Source organism: Marmota marmota, unplaced genomic scaffold (genome assembly GCF_001458135.2).
Source record: "Marmota marmota marmota unplaced genomic scaffold, marMar, whole genome shotgun sequence".
NCBI lineage: Eukaryota > Metazoa > Chordata > Mammalia > Rodentia > Sciuridae > Marmota > Marmota marmota.
In genome coordinates, this window is record NW_026000016.1 from 38,924,070 (window position 1) to 38,947,966 (window position 23,897).

At 38.5% G+C, this 23,897-nt stretch overlaps 1 protein-coding gene across 10 annotated transcripts in view; it reads right to left on the reverse strand.

Annotated features, from left to right (window-relative positions):
* Window positions 1-19,743, reverse strand: part of Cr2 (complement C3d receptor 2) — a 37,685-nt gene extending 17,942 nt beyond the window's left edge. For 2 of the 10 annotated variants that reach the window (XM_048809476.1, XM_048809473.1), the window contains exons 1-14: window positions 19,583-19,743; window positions 11,654-11,833; window positions 9,908-10,007; window positions 9,414-9,499; window positions 8,455-8,853; window positions 5,817-5,993; window positions 5,633-5,735; window positions 4,894-4,979; window positions 4,270-4,431; window positions 3,302-3,691; window positions 1,678-1,866; window positions 1,494-1,593; window positions 1,153-1,235; window positions 248-655 (exon numbers count right to left, since the gene is read on the reverse strand). In XM_048809476.1, coding sequence (XP_048665433.1) covers window positions 248-655; window positions 1,153-1,235; window positions 1,494-1,593; window positions 1,678-1,866; window positions 3,302-3,691; window positions 4,270-4,431; window positions 4,894-4,979; window positions 5,633-5,735; window positions 5,817-5,993; window positions 8,455-8,853; window positions 9,414-9,499; window positions 9,908-10,007; window positions 11,654-11,833; window positions 19,583-19,640 — 2,521 coding nt within the window. In that variant the 5' untranslated portion in view covers window positions 19,641-19,743. Of the gene's footprint in view, window positions 1-247; window positions 656-1,152; window positions 1,236-1,493; window positions 1,594-1,677; window positions 1,867-3,301; window positions 3,692-4,269; window positions 4,432-4,893; window positions 4,980-5,632; window positions 5,736-5,816; window positions 5,994-8,454; window positions 8,854-9,413; window positions 9,500-9,907; window positions 10,008-11,653; window positions 11,834-19,582 lie in introns of those variants that run through there. The other 8 variants (XM_048809477.1, XM_048809474.1, XM_048809479.1 and 5 more) reach the window with 7 other exon arrangements.
* Between the last annotated feature and the right edge of the window lie 4,154 nt (window positions 19,744-23,897).

The following is a 23,897-nucleotide window of genomic DNA, read 5'->3' on the forward strand; positions in this document are numbered from 1 at the left end:
TTTTACTTCCATTTTTTTTTAAAGAAAGAAATGGACAACTCAATGATCCCTAATACTTTTTCCCCAAGCATATTTCCACAAAATGAAACCATGGTGGGGTGGGGAGTGTTAAGAAACTCCTCCATAGAATTTCTGCCCACTCTATATTTAGTTTGACCAAGAGTACAGGAAGTGGAAAAGGTCCTGTTGAAAGCCCACAATCCTTCCTCGACCTTTTCAAGACGATACATCAGTACAGAACACTCACCCTTTTCACAGACGGGCACTGATGGCTCCCACGTGCCTTGGGCATTACATCGTATTTTCCCACTGCCCTTCAAGGTGAAGCTGGGCTCACAAGCAAATACCACCGTGTCATTATAGGAATACTGATCTTTTGGCACAGATGACATTTGGCCTCTCAGGATCTGGGGATGTGGACAATGAACCGCAGAAGTAGAAAGTTCACAGCGTGGTGCAGGGCCGCTCCAGGTCCCCAACTTCTGACTATCCATGGTACAACGGATAGTGTTCTCCCCAATAAGGATGAATTTCACTCCTTTCTCCGGGTCTGGGTCACAAGTGTAAGTGAGACTGCTTCCATATGAAAATTTCCCTGAAGAGCTGCCTGTATGTCTTCCGTTGAGAATAGGAGAAGGTGGTGGGCAAAGAATTTCTACAGAAATTAGACAGAGATGAAAAATCACAAGTGTACTGCAAGAGACAATGCCTCAGGTGCTGCTTGAAACTACTCCCACCTCCTAGGTTCAAGGACAGTGATATTTGAATCTGTAATAACTCCATCAAGACAGCAAATACAATATAATTTAAAAGTATGACTTTAAATCTTCATGTTTGAGTATATTGACTCAGCTGATCCTTTGGTTCCTATTACCAAGTATCCAATGTTTTTGAATGATTTCACAAGTCTATGTAGCTTTCAGAGAAGGAAAAGCCTAGGAAGCCCATTTGACTCGAGGGAGGCTGCGAATAAAGAGACAATTGAAGGCTGCTTCAATGAAGACCCTGCTGCTTAAGATTTCAAGGTATCCTTTGCTATGTAAGAGTCTGTATGCTAGTGAATGAACCAGAAGTTTTTTGTAAAGCTGAGACTGCAGCGTCCTGTCAAACCACCATGGTGCCCTACGTATGCCCTACTGTTGTCTTACATACCTTCACATACAGGCTTCTTGGTCCAAATAGCTTTATTTCCAGCAATTACACACTGACTAGAAGGTTGGCCTTGTAATCTGTACCTGGAGACAGAGGGTGGTCATTCAGAGCTGTCAGGCAGTTTGTGCTGAAGAACGTCAGCCTCTCACTCAAAATACAAGACAAATTCATTCCATTTGTGTGCACCTACTTTTTTTTTTTTTTTTAAACCAGCTCTCTCTCTTACAACCTCACTCAGGATAGCCATAGATCCTTCCAAAGGTTCCTTCTGCAAATTTCAGTTTCCACCATGCATGGGTCATCCAAATAAATTAAATCTCAAAGAGCCTCCTGATACTCACCCTTCATTACAGGAGAATTTCGCAGTCACTCCAGCCAGAAGACTTTGCGGTACCTCTACCCGCCCATTGAGAAGCTGAGCTGGAGTGTCACACCGTGCCTCTAAAAATACAAGCCACATATAAGAAACGGTGGCAAATCACAGAACAGCCCAGTTCCTTAAAATAGATTGCAAATATAGGATACCTTTGCATGTGGGAGGGGCAGCACTCCAGTCTCCCGAAGATAGACACCTAATCATCTTTTCTCCATTAAGCAAGTAGCCACGTTTACAACTGTAAGTCACAGAAAATCCTGGGGCAAACTGGCTCACATTTTGCCCTGTGTGATGTCCATTGTGGATCTCAGGAAGTGTTGGACACTGCAGAGGGATATCTTCACACACACACACACACACACACACACAAACACACATATTAGGAAAAAAAGCCATCAGATGAGACGGGCTTCACAATCTGCTCACTTTAGGACATAGATTCAAATAAATGGCATGTAATTTATAGCAACCAGCTATCACTAATTTTCAACTTCAAATGTGGTTTAATTGTATCCACTTTATCCTCTGACTCTTGCATTAATTTTCATCTTTAATTATACTATATGAATTGATTTTGCCTTGAGAAAAATTTCAGTTGCTAAAAGTATATCCACTTTTACCCATATTTTCATCCTGTCCTTAAGTTTGTTCTCTGCTCCAAAAGTAGTACTTTATTATTTGCAGGGTAATCCTGCCAGATATTAGTCATATAGCTTACTGGTATCCAATATGTGATACATATATACACTAATATATTGTGGGCATACTCCATACATATTATCGTATGCTTCCTGTACTTAATAATAGAGTATGTCTATATCATACAAATGTGTCTATATATGTCAATATATGTACATCTATCTACCTAAAGGTTTACAAAAACTTAGTTACTGTTTCCCATAGTCATTCAATTTTGTGACTATCTTAAAAATCTCCTCCTCTGAGACTATCCTCACATTTATGTACCTATGTATTTATAGATCAATCTATTGGTAGATGGAATTATATTGTTAATGATTGAATGGTTTCTCAGCCCTTTAATCCATTTAGAATTTTTCAATATTGTTCCTTATTAAAAATATGAATATCCAGTTGTGATGCTATAACATTTTCAAATATTGTCAATCCTTGTAATTGGAAAATTGAAATTTGGATTTGGAGAGCATTCGGAATATAAACCAAGCCAGATGAGAAGAAAATGAAGAATTGAATGTAGTCCAGTTTTCAAAGTCTTTTGATCCGAAGAGTAATGCCGTCTCAGGAGATAACTTGAAGAGACACCAGGGGTCACTTCAGAATGTGCTTACCAAGCACAGAGGACAGAATGTCACTTGAGCCAGATTATAGTACAGCCTTCCTCAATGGATTTTACATCCATTGGGTGATTTTTTTCTATTAGATCCCACATTTCTTATTACTTTAGTAGTAACCCAAATATATAGTTTAAAATCACTCAAATCCCATAGCTCTAGTAAACTCTGGCCTCCCATCTTTGGGAGATTTTCCACTCAGTTATTAAGAAGGATCAATGACATTTTCCCCTAATACTTCAAACTCCTTTGCTCAAGTCATGTTCTTAAAATTGACAGTAAAATTCCTCCACAATGAAGAAAAAAGATGGAAACCTCAATTTTCAAATTTTCCCTTGCTTCCTCCCTCCACCCCTATCATCCTGAAATCCATCTTTTTCCTCCCTTCAGGAAGAGACAAAGCATGGTTTGCACAGAGATGGGAGATCCCAGCCCCTCAACTAGGTTTTTCTTTCTCACTCACCACTCTCACAGGTCGGTAGTGGCGTTGGGCCCCACATTTTATTTGCTTGGCACCAAACAGTTTTGTTTCCTTTCATGGTGAAGTTGGCTTTACAGGTAAATGTCACAGAATCACCATGTTTGTATGGCGGTCTAGCTTCCCTATTTCTGTATCCCCCTGGTACAGTGGGCTCAGAGCAAGAAGAATCTTTTTGGAAATATTCACATACAGGAACAGGTTTATCCCAGACTCCATTCACTTGGTCTTTACTTATACACAAAATAACTTTTTCTCCGATGAGACGATATTTAGCCACACAAGTGTACCTTATTACGGTACCAAGACGTATAGGTTGCGAGTAAGCACTGTTCCGACCATTTTTTATAGGAGGAGGAGGGTCACAAGAAATTCCTGAAAAATAGAAAAGGAATTATGTTGGCACACTGATGGTGACACTAAAATATTCAAATTTAAACGAAAGATTCAAATGCCACTTTTAAGAAACTGGCTTAGGTATTTGTATGATTTATGTCTTGCTTACAGTCCTCATTGATTCCCAAGCTCCTAAATTCTTACCTGTTTCTCAGTCCTCAGCTAACAAATCAATATAAACCATTTTAACCAAACAATAACAGTGAAACTGAATTTATACAATAGTTCTGGCTAAACAATTTTAATGAGAAGCAATAAACAAACAGCACATGGGAATAATATATTAATGACATGGTAATTACATATGAGGAGGCATCTTAGACTAATGACATTCACACTCAGTAGACCTGATTTCAAATCTCCACTGTCATTCAATAGCTGTATGACCTTAGGCAAGTTGTATCTTCTCTCAGCCTCAGTTTCTTTATCAATAGTATAATTCAAGTTACTTCATGGAGTGTGATGAGAATCCAGTGAGACAAAAATATGGGAAAGGGGCAAGTTCAATATCTAGAACAGAATAATCACCCAGAGCCTATTTCAAATGCACCGAATACCTGGGGTTACAGGTGGCATGATCACGTTTGGTCCTACCACTACAGATACTGCAACTTGACCACAGGTCAGCTGCCATTCCTCAAAGCTAGATTCCTTTGAGAAAGTCACAGGAAGTGAACAGAATCTTTGAATAATCACTTCATATCCTTTATTTGTGTGTCCTAATGGGCATGAATGGTATTAGTTGTTAATATGCACACCTCTCCTGGGTAAGCCTCAGAACAAAGAAAAAACTACCAAACTCCACCCTTTTTAGTTAATTTCCCTGGCTCCAAGAGGAGCCCTTCAGTAGAGGAACTTGCACAGGAAGACACAGTTTAACTGTTTTAGCACATCCTTCTATGCTTGGTTTTGGTCCTGGTAACTGTATGTCTAGAATCCACAATACAACATGCAGTCAACTGAGTAAATTTAACTCTTCTGGTTCTACATGCTAAAACAGAGAGAAAAGTGAGCATCTACATATCTATTTATATATGCCTGTATGGATATAAATACATAAATACAGATGTCTTCATTCAAAGCACACACATGGATAAGATGTTATAGTTGGCAAACGTATGTAAACACAAACAACATCAAGAGGCAAGATCCATATTTGATGATTCTTGTTTTCTACTCACGTTCACAGACAGGAAACTTATTACTCCAGATTACTGTCATTCCTTCTTGGACACACTGACTAGAAGATTTGCCATTTAATCGGAACCTTAAATAATAAGGGGTAGCAAATCATCACTAAAAGAAACCAATTCTCTGTTGCATGGAATTAATCACTTTTTTCAAGTATGGATAGAATCTATATTTTAAAGCATTTCTGGTAAGGAAAAAGTCCAAGGTTACTTGTAAGTCCACTCAGTCATACGATAGATCCAGACTAGGTAACAACAGAGAGAAAACAAAGCCTAAGAATCATATTCTTTTCCTGAATTCTCTCCCTCTCCTCTTTGGCATCCAAAGGTCAAGAGTTTCTTGACCATCGTGAAGATAAAGGCCTCAGATCCTAGAGAAGAAAATATCAAAGACCTTGTTACACAAGTTCACCCTGAGGAGTCTCTTTGACTGAACCCGGATCATGTATTCATTCTTTATAACAAGACCTTTAACTTTTGAACCCAAACTCTTCTTTTTCAAATAATGAATGGATAATTTCCAGCCTTGACTGACCATACCCAATTCATACACTTGTAGAAAATGAAAAGCGTATGGTTACTCACAGAGTTCTTAGTCGTAAAGTGTAAAGAAAAGGAGAGGAAAAAGAATCAAAGTGAGAAAAAAAAAATGAACCATTTTTAGAGCTCACATGTTGCACTTCTCAGCTCAGGATAGGTGTCAATTCAGGCCCTATCACCTCACACTCACCCTGCATCACAAACAAAGGAAACCTCTGCCCCAAGGTGGAGGTTAGGAGGAGGAACCACGCGGCCATTGAGAAGTTGGTTTGGAATGGCATCACATGATTTCACTAGGGAAAAAGAGACAAGGCTGGTACATGCAGTCAGGAAACGGCTCAGTTTCCTTTAGCTGCATAAGAGCTTTAAGGCACCTTCACATGTGGGGGCTGCATGGCTCCAGGTTCCCAAGGATGTACACTGCACAAGGTTAGATCCAATGAGAGTGTAGCCAGGGTCACAGCTGTAGGACACTTCCTGTCCAATTGTAAAGAGCTCCTTATCCCTTTTGTTATAATTACCATGGTGGACATGTGGAGGTGGTAGACACCCTGAGAAAAGAACAAGACCAGACGGTCTTTTATTTCTGAAATAAGAACCTTCTTCTTTACAACTTATAGCAAGACTGTGGTTGATAGGAGTCGGATGGAGATTCTCTCTCAACTCTCCTGGGAAGGCAGAGACCCACTTTGAGAGAGGAGGAGAGGGCTGACTCTACCGCTCTTTTTTGGACATGAAGACCTAGGCAGCTATTCTTGATCCTTGGCAGGAAACATCACACTCACTCATTGTTTTTCATTTCATTCTACTACAGCATCCAAGATACTCTTTCACTAATAGTGGAACCAAGGGAACCATATTTCAGGAACACATTTTCAACACCAAATCTGTCTCTTCTTTTCTGCTCCCAAAACAAGACTGATGAGCTTTCCGAACTTTGTGAAAGGAATTCCCAATGCTGCCATGTTTTTAGAAAGTTAGATCTTTTGCAATAAGAGTAGGGGAGAAGGGAAGAATGGGAGAACAGACCCAATCAGACTATTAGCCTTCTTTCATAAAGGTTATATTTCTCAATATGAAAATGTATAATGTCCATGATATTTTGAATCAAATTCTGATCTCACCTAATTTCCCCAATTGACATGGCCAATAGGATTGACAGCTCATTTTATCCTCATTTAAAGAAATCTAAATATATATAGATAGATAGGTATAGATAGATAGATATAATCTCTATTGACTTTGTGATTCTCTCTCTATATATAATATATTTACATATATAATATATTTGGGGGGGCGGGTATAGGGATTGAACTCAGGAGCACTCAAATTCCACCTCTGAGACACATTCCCAGCCTTATTTTATATTTTATTTAGAAATAGGGTCTCACTGAGTTACTTAGGGCCTTGCTAAGTTGCTGAGGCTGGCTTTGAACTCACAATCTTTCTGCCTCAGCCTCCCAAGCCGTTGGGATTATAGGTATGTGCCACTGCGCCCAGTTTATTTATTTTGTTATTATTTATTTTATTTTTAATTGGAACAACATTGTACCAATATATGAGATACCATGTGATGTTCAGGTACATGAATATGTTGTATAATATTCAAGTCATGGTAAATATAGCAATATTCTAAAATATTTTTCATTTTTTGTGGTGAATTTTTTCAAGATTGTTTCTTTTATCTTTTAAAAAATGTACTGTATATCATTATTACATAGAATCATCCTACTGTGCAACAGAACACTAGAATTTATTTCTCTTATCACTTAGTATCTATTGGTCAATGTCTCCTCAGCTTCCCCCGCCCCCCATCTCATCCTAGGCTCTGGTAGCCACTATCCTATAATCAACTTTTATGAGATCAACTTTTTTAGATTCCATGCATGAGTAAGATCATGTAGTATTTGCCTCTCTGTGCCTTGGATTATTTCACTTAACATAATGATCTCCTGTTCCATCCAGGTTGCCATAAATGATAGGTTTTCTTCTCATTTTATTCCTGAATAGCCTTCCATTGTGTTTGTGCACTACATTTTCTTTATGCATCTTCAGCTGATAGATATTTAGACTGTTTCCACTTCATGGTTATTATGAATAATGCTTCAGTAAATATGGAAATGCAGGGTCTCTTCAACACACTGATTTCATTTCCTTTAAATATATATAGACCCAGGAGTGGGACTGCTGGCTTCATATAGTATTTCTATTTTTAATATTTTGAGGAAACTCCATTACTGTTTTCCATAATGACTGTACAAATTTTACATTTATATAACCCTATGTAGGCATTCCCTTTTCTCTATATCTTCATCAGCACATGCTACAGTTTTTCTTTTTGATAATGGCCATTCTAACTGGAATAAGATGATGTCATATTGCATTTTTTTCTGATCATTAGTAATGTTAAGAATTTTTTTCATATATTAGCTATTCATATTCATATGTCTTCTTTTCCCGAAATGACTACGTCTATTGTCCATTTTTAAATTTAATTATTTAAAAATTTTTGCTTTTGAGTTGTTTGAGTTCCTTGTGTAGTCTGGTTATTAACCCCTTGCCAGATATGTAGTTTACAAATATTTTCTTCCATTCTGTATGTTGCCTCTTCACTTTGTTGGTCATTTTTTTTTGATGTACAGATTTTTAGTGTCAGGTGCTTTTGGGGTCTTATTCAAAAAAATCCTTGCCAATTCCAATGTCTTGAAGCATTTCATTTATGTTTTCTTCCAGTAGTTTCATGTCTTGCATTTTAAGTCTTTAATCCATTCTGAGAGTTTTTTTAAAAAGTGTCTTATAATATTCCCTATATTAATGCAGATCTAGTAATGTCCCAGAATATAATAATAAAATTTTCTACCCCTTCAACATTTAGATATTACTTCCAAATTTTTTAAAAGAATCCCAGAAACATATGGTTTGCTTTTCCTACTCTTCCTGTACGTCCCATGTATTTATCCTGCCAAGGCACTAATTTTATTTCCAGATACCCAGAATTTCATCCCAACTTACCCCTGAAGCATGTTGGCAGTGGAGGATTCCACTTGCTGTTTAGTTGGCACCACACCATGTTGTTGCCTTTCATGGTAAAGCCAGGTTTACACTTAAACATCACTGTATCATTTAAGAAAAACGAACGTTTAAATCCGGATTCCACAATTCCATTTTCAATTTCTGGAAATGGGCATTTGACTTGAGGAATACATTGAGGGGGTGGGCTGCTCCAGACACCAACTTGATTGTCTTGACTGGTGCAATATATTGACTTCTCACCCACGAGGTCAAACAGCTTTTCCCCACGTGGTCCAACATTGCAATGATAAGTTACCACGATGCCATAGTAAAAGGTATCTTCACTGGTCCTATAGAAGTCCCCATTGGAGATGGTTGGGGGTGACTCACAAGGAATAGCTTTTAAGGAGGTAGGTCAGAAAAGAGAGAAGGCATTTAGATGTTATACTTCCTAAGAATTTTGTTTTCATTCTTATAAACCAAACTTCAACTCAGCCTACCATTTATCCCTTTTGTTGCAATTCTGTGTCCTGATCTTAAAGATGATTCTAAATAGGAAGTAGCCAGGCAGGAAGATACATGGAACAGGTTGATGAAAACTCAAAAAGCTATGAGTTTGTCCCTAGTCCCTACTTCAGAGTACAGATAAACTGTTACAGAAGGCACTCAGGATGACCTACTTTTGCATGGAATAAAGTTGGTCAATGTGTAATCTTATGATATATTTTATATCTAAGAAGTCATTCACTATAAAATAACATTACCAAAAGATAGTAATCAAAGGAAAGTGTGTTGGGAGTAAGAGCCACAGAGGAGGATAGATCACACTCTGTGCTCAGAACTACCTAAACCAAGTGTAACCCTCCTGAGTACTCATTTTGATGTGGATCTGCACAGTTTCCCCCTAAAAGAGGATAGAGAAATTATATAGGATGCCATAAAGAGATTGTTGTACTCACATTCACAAAAAGGCATGTCCTTATCCCAGATTACAGTATTGTCCAAGACAATACATGTAGCAGATGAGCCACCAATGAGTCGATATCTAAAGACAAGAGATGAGTGATCATCTCCCAGCTACCATTATATTTTAGAAAACTAGTTCTTTCTTTACTGAAAGAATGTAAAAAAAGGAAAAAAAGAATATCATGTATGACAGGGAGTGGCAGTACACTAAGGATTTATAAAAAATTCAAGAATCTAAAACCAGATTAAATTGGACCTTCAAGTCTATAGCATTGGAGATTTAAGGTTAAAAACAGTGTAGCCCTAATCTCTTTCTGTCTAGGGATGCTCTATTGGGTGATCCTGAAGACCTGTCTCTGGAGCAGGTCAAGATGACTCCTTTTTGCTTATGAACTTTAAAGGGGAGGTCACAATGACTCTGGTCTATTTTGGAAGACTGATGGATTCTGGTTTGAACTACTAGTATCCATGTATCCTGCCAACTCACCCTTTATTACAAGAATATGTGATTGTTGACCCAAACTTGATACCCTCAGGGATAAGCACAGAGCCATGGAGGAGTTCTCTAGGACTCATACATGATTTACCTACAAGGGAAAACAAAATAAAAATAAAAAAAAAACAAAAAAAAACAGGACTTGGGGTTGGGATTCAGAAGACAGGTTGTGTTCTATATTAAATCCCAACCTGACTGAATCTGCTGATGAGCCTACTTATATTTATTTTAAAAAATTGACATTGACAAGGGGCTGGGGTTGTGGCTCAGCGGTAGAGCTCACACCTAGCAGGTGCAAGGCACTGGGTTCAATCCTCAGCACCACATAAAAGTAAATAAATAAAATAAAGGTATTGTGTCCAACTACAACTTAAAAAAATAGACATGGGCAAAATGTGTTAACTCTCAAAGGATCAGTCCATTCTGGAGCACTATTTGTTTAACATAGATGATCTCTATTTATGAGCATGGATGCAAACTTTGTGGTCAATTATAACTTATAATCTTCAATTCCCCTTTTGAATGGCATCAAAATGCACCAGTTGATGGCATCATCTGCCTAATCTACATTAAGAAACCCTCAGGGTCATCATTTCCTTTCTGTAATTCACCCTTTACTCCTTGATCTTTGTTCAATTAGTCAATAAATTTTAGCCGCTGGGTTGCAGAAATTTCTCTCCAAATTGACTATTTTGATCCTGTTGAAGTCTCTCATTGCATTATTGAGTTTCTAACTCTGGTCTCCCTTGGTCTCATATATCATCATATCACTGCATAATTCTCTAAAGTACAATTATGGCCAGGCCACTCCACACATTTAAAAACTTGCAATGGCTTAACATTTTATAGAAAAAAATGCATGAACTTTTATAGTTAAACACCAATCTACTTAACCAACTACATTCTTTACCGGGTACCCTATTCTCCACTCTCACTGATTTTTTTTCTTCTAAATGTATGTTCTTCCATATTTCTATGCTTCTGTGGTAACACAGTCAATCAGTGAGCTACATCCCTAGCCCTTTTTATTTTTTATTTGAGACAGGATCTTGCTAAGTTGCTTAGGGCCTCAATAAGTTGCTGAGGTTGGCTTTGAACTTGAGATTCTCCTGCCTCAGCCTCCCAAGCCACTGGGATTACAGTCATGCACCACCATGCTCGACTATGCTTCTGCATATGATAAAACATCCTTAGTCCAAAAGTCCTGGATTTCTCTATTTCCTGCAGATATCAGTTACTATTTATTTCTCTATAATATAGTACTTTACCTCTATAAATAAATGATACAGTACAATATATGTTTAAGAATCAGTCTTTACAACTAATGTAGGAATTCCTTAAAGGCAGAAGCTATTGAATTAATTTTTTTGTCTCTTCCAAACCCCACTGTCTAGTGTAGTTCTTCATATCTATTAGTTATTCAATTTCTCGAATTGAATGTGCTAAGAAGGGTGAAACTAACATTCCTTGCATACTAACTTTTAACGTCACTCTAATACAGTATAGAGATTATAGAACCCAGTCATGGAGAAAATAGGATTAATAGGCTTTGCCTGCAGTGGTGACTTAACCCCCACAATCAATACCCCTAAGGAAAAAAAGGAAACATGGAGATTCTAGGAGTACTCTTCACTGCATGACATACTAATTTACTGGTCTTTTGTCTGGAAAATAACAGGCTACTCCATACAGATGTGATGATAAACCCAAAGATTCCTCCATGACAGGATTACTCACGTTTACAGAACTGCTGAGCATCTGACCACTTGGAGGTCTCTAAGCAGGTGATAAAGAATGACTTCTTGGTATACCCAGGGAGACATCTGTATTCCCAAGATGTCCCAACAGCAAACTCAGACTGATCACTCTGAACATGAGGCTTAGCAAAATGATACCTTGGCAGGAACTTACACTGACCTAAAGACAGAGACCACAGGAATATCAAAACTAAGGGAGGCTGAACTTCTCTGCTTCTATCTTTTGCCCATTATCCTAACAACTTTGATCTCCATAAAGTAAGCTAAAACTGATGCAATATTGTCTAGAACAAAGAACACATAGCATTGTACTAGGCATGAATATACGGAGAAATAAACTCAGAGGTTCAAAGAAATTTTAGGATAGATTTCAGAGGAAGAACTAGAGAAAAGAATTTTTTTCATAAAAATCCAGATACACCCTGAGGCTGTTCCATCTTCTTACATCCTTATAAATAAAAAACAGTGGGTTTTGTTGTTGTTTTTTTATTTGTTTCATGGTGAGGTTAGAGCCTGGGGAAAACAGGATACAGATGTTTTGAGTTTTTTGCAAAGGGAGAGGTTGCTAATATTTTCCCAGCTTCATTGAGGTATAATTGATAGAAAAAAAACCCTGGACATAATTAACGTATACCCTTTGGTAAGTTTGGAACATACACACACACATGCACACACACACACACACACACACACACCCCAAAACAAACAAACAAAAAACACAGCCCTAGTTTTTCTAAGTAAAAACTAAAACCTTATAAGTAAAAAAAAATCTTACAAATAAAACATTGGGGAGTAGCATAGGAAACTGAAGAACATCAGAGATTTTGTAAAGGCACATGTATGATCCTTTAAAATTACTTTAAAGATGTAAATAGGGGCTAAGGCTGTGGCTCAGCAGTAGAGCGCTTGCCTAGCACGTGTGAGGTGCTGGGTTCGATCCTCAGCACCACATAAAAATAAATAAATAAAATTAAGGCATTATTAATTATTTAGTCCAACTACAACTAAAAAAAATGTAAATAATTATTTAAATCATTAAACCTTTTGGGTCTAGAGAAAAAAATGTGTTTATTATTCTTCATTATTTTATTTTATCAATCTGATAAGAGTAATATAACCCTCCAGAGTGCTTAATAAATACTTTTTGTTGGGTACTAAAGAAAAGGAAGTAGTTGGGGCTGGAGTTGTGGCTCAATGGTAGAGCACTTGTCTAGCATGTGTAAGGCACTGGGTTTGATTCTCAGCAATACATATAAAGAAATAAACAAAATAATGGTCCATCTATATCTAAAAATATATTTAAAAAAAAAAAGAAAAAGAAGTAGTCATTAAGATTTTTTCCCCCATGATTTAAAATCATGGTGATGGTGGTGGTGGTGATGATGATAATGAGATATATGCTGTCATAGGAGATGAATAAAAAAACATAACAACCATACACTTGAGGATATCCTTAGAAAAGTCTTTTTCCTACATATGAGAAAGAGCTCAAGTTTCAACTCCCAAAATTTATATGCAGAGAACAAGAAGTTAATGCTTATTTCAGATCAGATGGTAATTCAGGCAAAAAGTGCCCAGCTCTGAGGCCCTCCCAGAAAAGAAATGTATTTGAACATCAACTTTATAAATATTTTTTCAAACAATTCTGAGACAGTTCAGGTGAAAGTCAAAAGATAAATATGGTTAACCCACAGGCGTTCACAGAGCTCCCAGAGTTGCAGCCAGACCCACCCTTTCTGTGGCTCCATATTTTTATTAGAGGATCTAAGAATGGCCATCACTACTGGGACCCAGATATCACTGTAGGTCCCCTTCTATTTATTTTCTCAACTCCTTCAGTTTCTTCCATCAATACCTACAAATGCTCTCAGATGCATACTTTGTAAAACAGCAAGAATTATAGGGAAAATGAGGGTTTGAGCTCATGAAGACACACTTCATGACTTGACACTATTCATACCTGTGATTCTAATCAAGAGGTTTAACCTCTAGTTACCAGATGCACGTAAGGATAATACCAAATTATTTTTCACAGGCTGAAAAATCAATTTAAACCCACAAGATTTCATCAACAGCAATGATACAGACTAAGAGTGAACTTGAAATTTCAAAAATAAAGGGTGCTCTATAAAGCATACTGTAGTATGACTTTCTACTAGGAAAGGAGACAAGAATCACATTTTCTGGATGAAGACTAATGGAAAAGTCTCATCCTTAATAAGGAGACTTGGAAACTCTCTCTGGGCACATTGATTCTCTTTTGAAATTGCCAAAATCCCAGGTCATAAGACAGAACTTCCAGAAACCAGTGTCTTTTCAATCAGGAAAGGAAAGGTTGGTCCATGAACCATTAAGTAATATGAATGTTCTTGAGGGTTGCTGTACCCTCTTCACAATTGGGAGTGAAGATTAGAGTACATAGTGACTGCATCTAAAAGAAGAAACAGTGACAAGACATTCGCACACACACTATCCCCAAATCATGTTAAAAACTAGGCAAAGCACAATCACACACACACACAAAAAAAATTTTTAATGTTTTCTCTGATAAGCAGATGCTGATCCATAGTGGGGCCAGTGGATTGGGAAGAATGAAGCAACTTTGGTTTGTGTAGAGGAGAGTCAGGGGAGGGATGGGGTTGTGGGAATGGGAAGGACGGTAGAAAGAGACAGACATGATTACCCTATATACATGTATGATTACACTAGTGGAGTGACTCTGAACCATGTACAGCCAGAGGAATGAGAAGTTGTACTCCATTTATGAATTACATGTCAACATGCATTTTACTGTAAAATTAATTAATTTTAAAAAACTAGGCAAAGTGGTTTCTGGAGAAGAGGCATACATTTAACTTAGAAATCCATTTGGAAAAAATGAAGGATATGTATGTAGGATAACAAAATTATCTGAAAGATTAGTCAGAAAGCAGGTAGGAAGGGAAACTATCATTGAGAATGAAAATTATGATCAAATACAGTAATACTGGGTTTTCCTGGCATTTGATGAGTATTTTTTGAATGACCGTTATGCATATTAACTAAGGTATGCTCCCAAGTAAAGGAAATTCATCAGTGAACTTGAGATGATGTTCCCACTCTCATAGAATTTATATTCCAATAGAAGGAAACAGATCATAAATAAATACCAGAAAATAAATAAGATGATGCTGTGAAGAAATAGAGTAACATATTGAAATGTAATGCACCTGAAGCAGAAAGGGTCAGGGTGGCATATAACATCTGTTGCATGTTGGTAAAGGGAGGACTGAAAAGAGGAGAGACTCTGAGTTGTGGCTGAAGGATCAGAAGAAGCCAGCCAACCAAAGCACTGGGTAGAAGCATTTCCAGCAGAGGCCTAATATTAGGAATGATTTTGTATGCTACAGGACTCCACAGAAGGCAAATGTGGCTGGAATGTAGTATCAAAGCAGGGTAGTACAGGTAAGTTAGTGAGGTCAGCAGGAGTGATCTCATATGGCTTTTCGGGCCGCAGGCAGATGTTTAAATGTTATCCTGAATAGAAGTCATTGGCAAGATCATGCAGAAGAGTTGCATGACCTCATTTACTCTTTTAAAAGAATATACTGGCAATTGAGTGGAAAATTGATTGATTTTTAGAAGCAGGGCAAAAAATGAGGCTTGGTCTAAAGAGAGAGAGAATGAGAAGTGCATGGATTTGAAATATATTTTAGAAGTAAAATTAGCAAAGACTTGCTGTTGGATTAGATGTGGAACTAAGGAAATGGGGGATTCAGTAATGACTTCTAGGCTTTTGGCTTGAGCTACCTGATGGATGGAATTACCATGCACTTAGATAGGAAAGCCTAGAAAAGGAGCAGATCGTGTGTGTGTGAGTGTGTGTACACACAAGTGTGCAAGCCCGCATGTGCATGAGCATGCTGTAGGGTGCATGTATGTGCAGAATCAGTTCCATTTCAGCTGCGGCATATTTAACACAGCAGGCATCCAAATGAAGATACCAAGTAAGCAGCTGGATGTAGAAATTTGCAACTGAATTCAGGAATACAGATAATAAACATCAGTTATCAATTTATAAAGAGTTTTAAGGCAATGAGTCTAGATGAGATCTCTCAGGAAAAAGATAGAGAAAAAGACAGACAAGGCCCCAAAACCCTCGAATATTTAGAGATAGGGCCAAGGAGACTGAAAGTAAACAGACAGTTATGGAAAAAACAGAGCAGAATCTTGTTTTGGAAGATGAGAATAAAACTGTTTCAAGAAGGAGGAAGTAGTAAGTTTTTGCTGAAAGACTGAGAAAGATAGCATAGAAAATGACCTTTGGTTTTGTCAGCATGAAGGTTAGTAGTGACCTTGCCAAAAGTAGCTTGAGGAGAGAGATGGGGTGGGTGAAGGTGCTCAAGAGGAACGAGCAAGTGGCCAAGGAGAAATTTGCTGAGAAGGATGAGAAATTTGCAGAGAATTGGAGTTCCACTGAGTGATGAGAAGCCCCTCCCACCCACAAAGGAGGTCTCAAGAGTGGAACAAATGGAAGATGCAAGAGAGGACAGCTTGGAAAGGTAAGAGGGAATGGAATGTGACCGTGAACACGGGAAGAGAAGTCAACTTCTTCAGGGGAAAGAATATTTCCATTGTCATAGGTGTGTGAACCCCTAGTCATGTGCTGTGATAGAAATTATGTCAGGTAATAGGAAGAATAAAGACCATGCTGTCGTGGAACTTGTTTCCAGTGAGGGAAGAAGCAATGAACAGATAAATAAACAAGAAACTTTCAGAAGGTGACTGGTGATCTGTAGAAAAGAAGACAGGGTTATGGATGAGAGAGTAGCCTGAGTTACTTCTGATGAGAGTCGGACGACAGGGAGAGTGAACTGAGACTTGACTGTGGAGAAGATCTGGCAAGGTAGGATGAACGTTGCAACAGAGAACACCTGTGCAAAGGCTTGACAAAGTGCCTGTGACCAAGGGACAGGGAGGGGGAAGGTAGTGTGGCTGGAGCAGAGAGAGTGAGGGGGAAATGGAGAATTTCCAAGAGGAGCTGATGCCTTCTAGTCAAGGACAAGGGGCAGGGATTTTATTCTGGATGATAGGAAGCCTTAATCAGAGGAGAGCAGAATCATCCCCAATGGGGGTAGCTATGTACATCAGCTGCTGGGGAAAAGAGGGACTCCCTATTTCACAACTTTGTTTTCTTAGCACAGAATGAGCTCAGGTTGCCAGTGGGTGAAGGCCTGAGTGAAGTCTAAGAGTGCAAGAAATTTGATCCATTTATGTGAAGGATCAAAAGGAAAAGGTGAGAAAACATCTTAAGAGGAAAATTTGCTTTCTATTGACTTAAAGCAGTGTGCCATATAGACCTCTGCTTCAGAATCTTCCAAACTGCTTGTTAAGCCTCAGCTTTCTGGATCATACATACTCTAAACCCATGAGGGAGAAGGGGGCCTGCAGAGTGGGAGGTGGCATCTGTTGGGTGCAGAGCAGGCTGAACTGTGTTGTCTGCAGGGCAGACTGAACAGATGTTGGCTGCAGGGCAGACTGAACAGATGTTGGCTGCAAGATAGCCCACGCACTCAAACCCGCCTCTATCTGGTCTTTTATCACCTGTTTGCCTCAAGTCTGAACATTCAACCCTGCTCAAGGCTGAACACTTAACCCCCCCCCCTTGGGCCAATAAAGCAGCTTGCAGACCCAGAGGCCCCATTAGATTTGGGCTATAAAAACTCCCTCCTGCCAGGCCCCCCTCTCTCTTGCTCTCTCTCTCTTGCTCTCTCTCTCTCTTGCTCCCTCTCTCTTGCTATCTCTCTTGCTTTCTCTGTCTCTCTCCTGTGTGCGCTTCCTCTCTCTCTCTCTCTCTCTTTCTTTCCTTCTTTCTTTTCTGTTTGTTGCACTGCTGCAATAAAGATCTTTTGGTTGCTCTGAGTGTTGTGGTCACTTTCCTTTCAGCATCTACATATTAAAAAGGTACGTCAAGACTTTCTTTTTAAAATTGATTTTTATTGTCGCATTATAATTATAAAGGGTTTCTTAAGGACACATAAGTGAAGGAAACTTGTCAAGAGCCAAGAAATGATCTAAGGAGAATGCACAGTAGTAGTAAAAGTCAGAAGGGGGAGTGGCCAACCCATGAGCAGTGGGATGACAGGTGGACAAGAGGATGAGCAGCACAGGGAGCAAGGAGGTGAATCCAATCAGAAAGAGCTTGACTGGCTGAGTAGCTTTTTCCTCCACAGGTAGTGGGAATCCATTTAGACTTTTGAGCAAGGGAGTGGAATAATGAAAACATTATATATATATATATANATATATATATATATTATATATATATTATATATATATATATATATAATATATATATATATTATATGTATGCATGAATATATATACACATATATTTGGTTTTCATGATTTAAAAGGTTAAAGAGGCAGGAGGCAAAGTAATCTATAAGAGAGGAAGGCATTGGACAGGCAATTAGATGCTTAGGATTAGACTACTGGAATGAGAATGATAAAAAGACAAATTATAGGACTATGTGAGCTTTTAGAGTAAACAGAAAGGCAGATCTTGTTTTTTTCCATGTGTGTGGAATTAAGGGACCCAGGCCATGATCCTGCTCTGGTACAGAATGTGTACCTGTAGGGAATAGTGAGTTAACTAGGCTGGTGACGAATTTATTTTTCAATTGTTAAAATCTTCTCTGAAATTTTAGAAACTGTAATGGAGTGCTGGTAAGAAGTAAGGTTGGGTGCTGTACCATATGCAGGTGTCAGAGAAAGTTGTGGGTGTGCATTTGTTCAAAGGATTTATACTAGGTAGAAAAGGAAAGAGGGATAAAGGCAATGAAATATTCAAAGAAAATAATCCAAGGAATATTCAACTAAGGACCAGGAGACAGTTCAATGTCCAAAAAGCAAATAGATGTAATGGAACTAATAAATTCAATAGCTCAAACTCCTTAAACTGGGAGTGGCCATTTAAGCGTTGGCTCCTTGAAAACAGATCCAGGCAGCGCTTATTACTGACTTAGTAGTAACCACAGACATCTACCCTTCATTTGCTTATTTTCATCAGGAAACTCAGTGAGATGAAATGGTAGGGCAGCCTAATGCTGACTTCATCTCATATAGAAACTGAGGGTGGGGGAACACCAAATAACTTGCCAAAAGTCACCCAGTTATTGAAATCTTCATACAGTAAACGTCTTAAAAAAACTAAGAATTCATTGTCCATGGGAGATAATTACAAAGACTCACAGTAGCCAAGAGACTCTAATCAAAACACATTATAATACTTTAAAATCAAGCCAATCTGGGAGGGAAAAAAAGTTATGATACTGAATGAGACTTTCTTAAAGCTTACACTCTCACAGAAGGTCAAAAACACTGAAGAAAACTAAAGTTTTAATTCATGCCTCAACTTTTTGAAACGACTCGAGATGTTTACCAAAGTCATATCAAAGTTAGAAATATCTGAAACCACAGTCCGGAACCAGAGGTGTTTCTTATTTAGGTCAAGGGACCGAGGCTCTGCTACTGCTCCTGGGCAGGAGCATAGTTGTGTATACAGAAACACGTGCGCACAGCCTGAGTAGGTTTTAGGCGCTCGCAGACCTCCCGCCGGCGGAGAGCTAGAAGCACTGCCTAGTCTCAGGGTAGGAAAGATCTCCTTTGCCACCAGCCACACCAGGTATATCCAATGGCGTCCCTCTGTGACTCAACCTCCAATTCTGGGTGTTCTGACTTCCCAGAAGAGGGACTGGGGACAATCAGGACCCCCGGAGATTGGGGAGGAAAGTTCCCAAAGCCAGTGGGGCAGTCGTCTGTCACTGTCCCCGTCTTCCCGCTTTTGGCTCCATGCTTTGCATAGGGGCACTGAAGCCTTCCCTGTCCCAGACGCATCCCTACCTCCGCGCTCCCCCTCCCAGCTCACCGAGAACCCCTGGCGCGAAGAGAGCCAAGAAAACCCAGAGCGAGCCCGTGGCGCCCATGCCACGGCGGCAGCCCCAGCCACGGGATGCGTTCCGGGACCCGCGAGCCTCTGGCAGCTGCGGGAGGGCAGGGCTGGGCAGCAGACAGCTGTGAGCACTGGGAGGCGGGTCCTTATATAGTGTCTGGCACCTCGTGCGAGGTTTGCACGCTCACCTGCAGGTGGCCCGGGGGCGGAAGGCAGCGCATGAGGGTGGGGTGAAAGAGGCGCGGAGGGGTGGCCCTGGCTGGAGGTGGGCGGGCGCAAGAGGACTGAGCTCAAAATCTCCCCTCAGTGCAACTTTTTCTGGGGCTGTGCAACTCAGCACATTATTTTCTCTTTCTAGAACTGAAACATTTCGCAAAATAGTACTCAAACTAAAATGTTCAAAGTTCGGATGTTATGCTGGTCTATCCTATTATATTATTATTATTATTATTATTAAATTCTGGTTGGACTCACTAAGTTCATTTAAAATTACTGAATTCAACCCTCAGTTTGAAAACCAACCAACCAACCAACAGCAACAACAAACCAGTTTGAGTTTACTTAGGCAATTTAGGAACGGCTGCCACCTCTGCTATTAAGTTCTTTTTACTTTGAAGTTATTTCTACAGAAAAGTTTCACAAATAGTTCAAAGAATCCTTATGTAGCATTTAGTCAGATCCTTTGTTAACGTTTTACTATATTTTGTATACCATTCTCTCTGTAAAGATGTGTAGACCGCATATGTATGATTATATACTTACATAGTTATTACTTTGGAATCTATTGAGTAAAATTTACAGTCATTTATATCCCTCCTCTAAATACATCAATGTGTATTTCCTAAAACTAAGTACTCTCCCCCCTTATCTATAGTAGTGATCAACAACAAGAAATTAACATTGACACAGTCTATTCTATAATCTGCTGATTGCATTCAAATTCTGACAACCATCTCAATTATCTTTGTTATAGCAAAACGTCAGTAAAACAAAAACTTTTTTTTTCCTGGTCCAGTATCATTCCAGGATCATAGCTTGCATTTGATCATCATGATTTTCTTCCACCTTTTTATCCTTAAGAGTCGTCAGTCTAACCAGGACTGGGGGTTGCATGCCTATAAGTAATCTCAGTGACTCGGGAGACTGAGGCAGGAGAATGGAGAGTTTAAAGCCAGCCTCACCAAAAGTGAGGTGCTAGGCAACTCAGTGAGACCCTGTCTTTAAATAAAATACAAAAGAGGGCTGGGGATGTGGCTCAGTGGGTGAGTGCCCCTGAGTTCAATCCCTGGTACTGCCCCCTAACCCTCAATAAAAAAGAGTCCTCAGTCTATTTCTCTTTCATGATCTTGACATCTTTGAAGAGTATATAGTATTTTTGTAGAATGGAATTTTAAATTAGATGTCTAATGTATAGTAACAAATTACTCTAAATTTAGTGGCTTAAAGCCAGATGAAACACTTGCTATCTTCCAGTTTCTGTGGTCAGGAATTTGAGAGCAGCTTAGTTAGGCTTGGAGTCTCTTGAGGTTGCAGTCATCAACTGGAACAACAGCCATCTGAAGGGCTGGCTGAGACAGGATGACCCACATGGAATATGACTCACTCACAGGGCCCTTGGCTGGAGGCCTCATTTCTTCACCATGTGGACCTTGCTGTTGGATTGCACAAGTGCTGAGTGTTCTAAAGACATGGCAGCTAGTTCCTCCTAGATCAAGAAAGGCAGAAGCCACAGTTTCTTTTATGACCTATCCTCAAAAGTCACAGAATATTCTAATGATTATACAGATCAGCCCTATTTAGTATGGGAGGACACTATAATAGGAGGCTGGATCATTGGGTACCATCCTGGATGCTGGTTGCATTCCTCAGTTTGTGTTTGTATCTCATTTCTTCCTAATTGGATCCAGATTATGCATATTTAGCCTGAATATCAGAGAAGGGATGCTGTGCCCTCATCAGGAGGCACATGTTATCTATTGGTCCTGTTACTAGTGGTAGTAACTTTGATCACTTAGTTAGGGTGGTATCTGCCACATTTCTCCTGTGTCAAGGCCCTATTTGTCCCTTTGCAACTAATACGTATTTTTAGGATTGTACTTTAAACAATACTTCAATTTTTCACCAAAATTTCCTTCACCAACTTAAAATCCATTAATGATTCTTTCCTGAATCATATGGTCACCAACTGATATTTCTAAATCAGGCTTTACTTCTATATTCATTAGTTGGCATTATGCTGAAAATAAAAGCTTTCTCTTCCTTGTATATTTATTAATTTACATATATATATCACTATGGACAGTGTCAATAGGAATGTTATCTATTTATTCAATTGATCATAATCTATTACTACCACTATTTTTTAAGTATTTGTTTTTCAGTTGTAGGACACAATAACCTTTATTTTATTTTTATGTGATGTTGAGGATTGAACCCAGTGCTTCATGCATGCTAGGCATGCACTCTACCGCTGAGCCACAACCGCAGCCCCACTACCACTATTTTGATGTTCAATTTGTCCCTAATTTAGCCAGTATGAACCATCAGAGTAGTCCTTGTGTCATTTTTACCTGTTCTTATGATTATTCTATTACTTTATTATTTTTTGGAAAAACAAGATGCCCCAGATTCATCTTTGTATCTTTCCAGATCTGGTACTGACACTTGCCATTTCCCTGAGGAAGGATAGTCCTTTTGGGTAGAGAATATATTCCATTTTAGTTTTTAACTTGTCTTTTTGAATTTTTTACATAGTAGAAACATTAAGATGGTTCCAAATGTCTGAATTTTATATAAAGATGTAATCAGAGAAGTATTACTTCTCCCGTTATGTCTATTCCCACTCACTCACCATAGGTATTTTTTTAAAATAGTTTCTTATTTATCTGTCTTTGTTTTTACCCAAATAAGCACTTACACATCTCCCTTATTATTTCTCTTTTATGGCATAAAAAAACATGCTATAAATAATCTTTCCACTTTGTTTTTTTTAATCTGATAAATGTGCTTGAATCCACTTCACATATATCTTTTTTATTGTACGGTTATACCACAAGTTTATTCAAACATTTCCCTAGTATAGACAGGTACTTTCTAATGCCCTAAAGAATAACCTTGTGCATATTTATTTTTTTATTGGTGAGAGTCTATATCCAGCTCAAATTCCTAAAAATGAGATTACTTGGTCAAATGGTAAATGTATACGTAGTTGTTATGGTTTGAATGAGGTGTGCTCCCCTCACTAAAGCTCATGTGACAATGCAGTAATATTCAGAGGTGAAATATTAGATTATGAAATCTGTACTCAATCAGTGGATAAATCTTGATGGATTCATAATTTGAAGGAATTACTGTATTAGGTGGGGCTATAGGCTGTGGGGCCTGACTGGAGGAGGTGGGAATGCCCTTGGGGATTATGTCTTGTTCCCCTGGCTTCTCTTTTTCTCTCTCTGCTTCCCAACCCCCATGAACTAAAGAGAATAGCTTTCCTTCATTATGCCCTTCTGTCATGATGCTTGGCTTTACCAAGACCCAGAGCAATGGAACTGGCCGACCATGGATTTAACCTCTGAAACCATGAGCCCAAAAGAATCTTTTCCTCTTCTAAGGTTTTTTTCTTTTTAGACAATGTTAAATTCCATTAATAAAGAATGAATGAGCATGCCTGGTTCCCCAGTCTCACTAATCTAATGTGTAGATTAATTTTAACAAATCTAATAAGTGAGAGGTTGTATCTCAGTGTAGTTAAATCAGCATTTCTCTTATTGTGTGTGAGCAAGCTTGAACGTGCCTTCATGGGTTGAATAGCTGATTTTATTTTTATTATTTTCTGGATTCTCTGTTCATAATTTGCTTCATTTTTCTGTCATTTATAAGACACGTTTAAAGAATTCTTTGTGTATGTTAGGATTATTAGTCTTTTATCTGTGATGTATTTTGAAGGTATTTTCTCCCACTTTGTCAGTTGTCTTTTGGCTTTATTTATGACATTATTTTGCTTCATGAAGATTTTTTATTTTTCTATAGTCAAGTTGATCAATCTATTCTTTTATTGCACCTGGATTAAGAGCATAATTAGGAAGGTTTTATCTATACCTAGATTAGATAATAATTTATCCATGTTTTTTTCTTGTACTTCTGTTGTTTCATTTATTTTACAGTTAGATTTATGACACATTTGTTGTTTATTCTTGTGCTTCTTCCTGGATTTCCCAAATATATTCTTTTGCAAATCAACACTTCTCACTTACACCAAGACTCAAATCCTCTGTAGTTAAGTGTGCTGAATGTT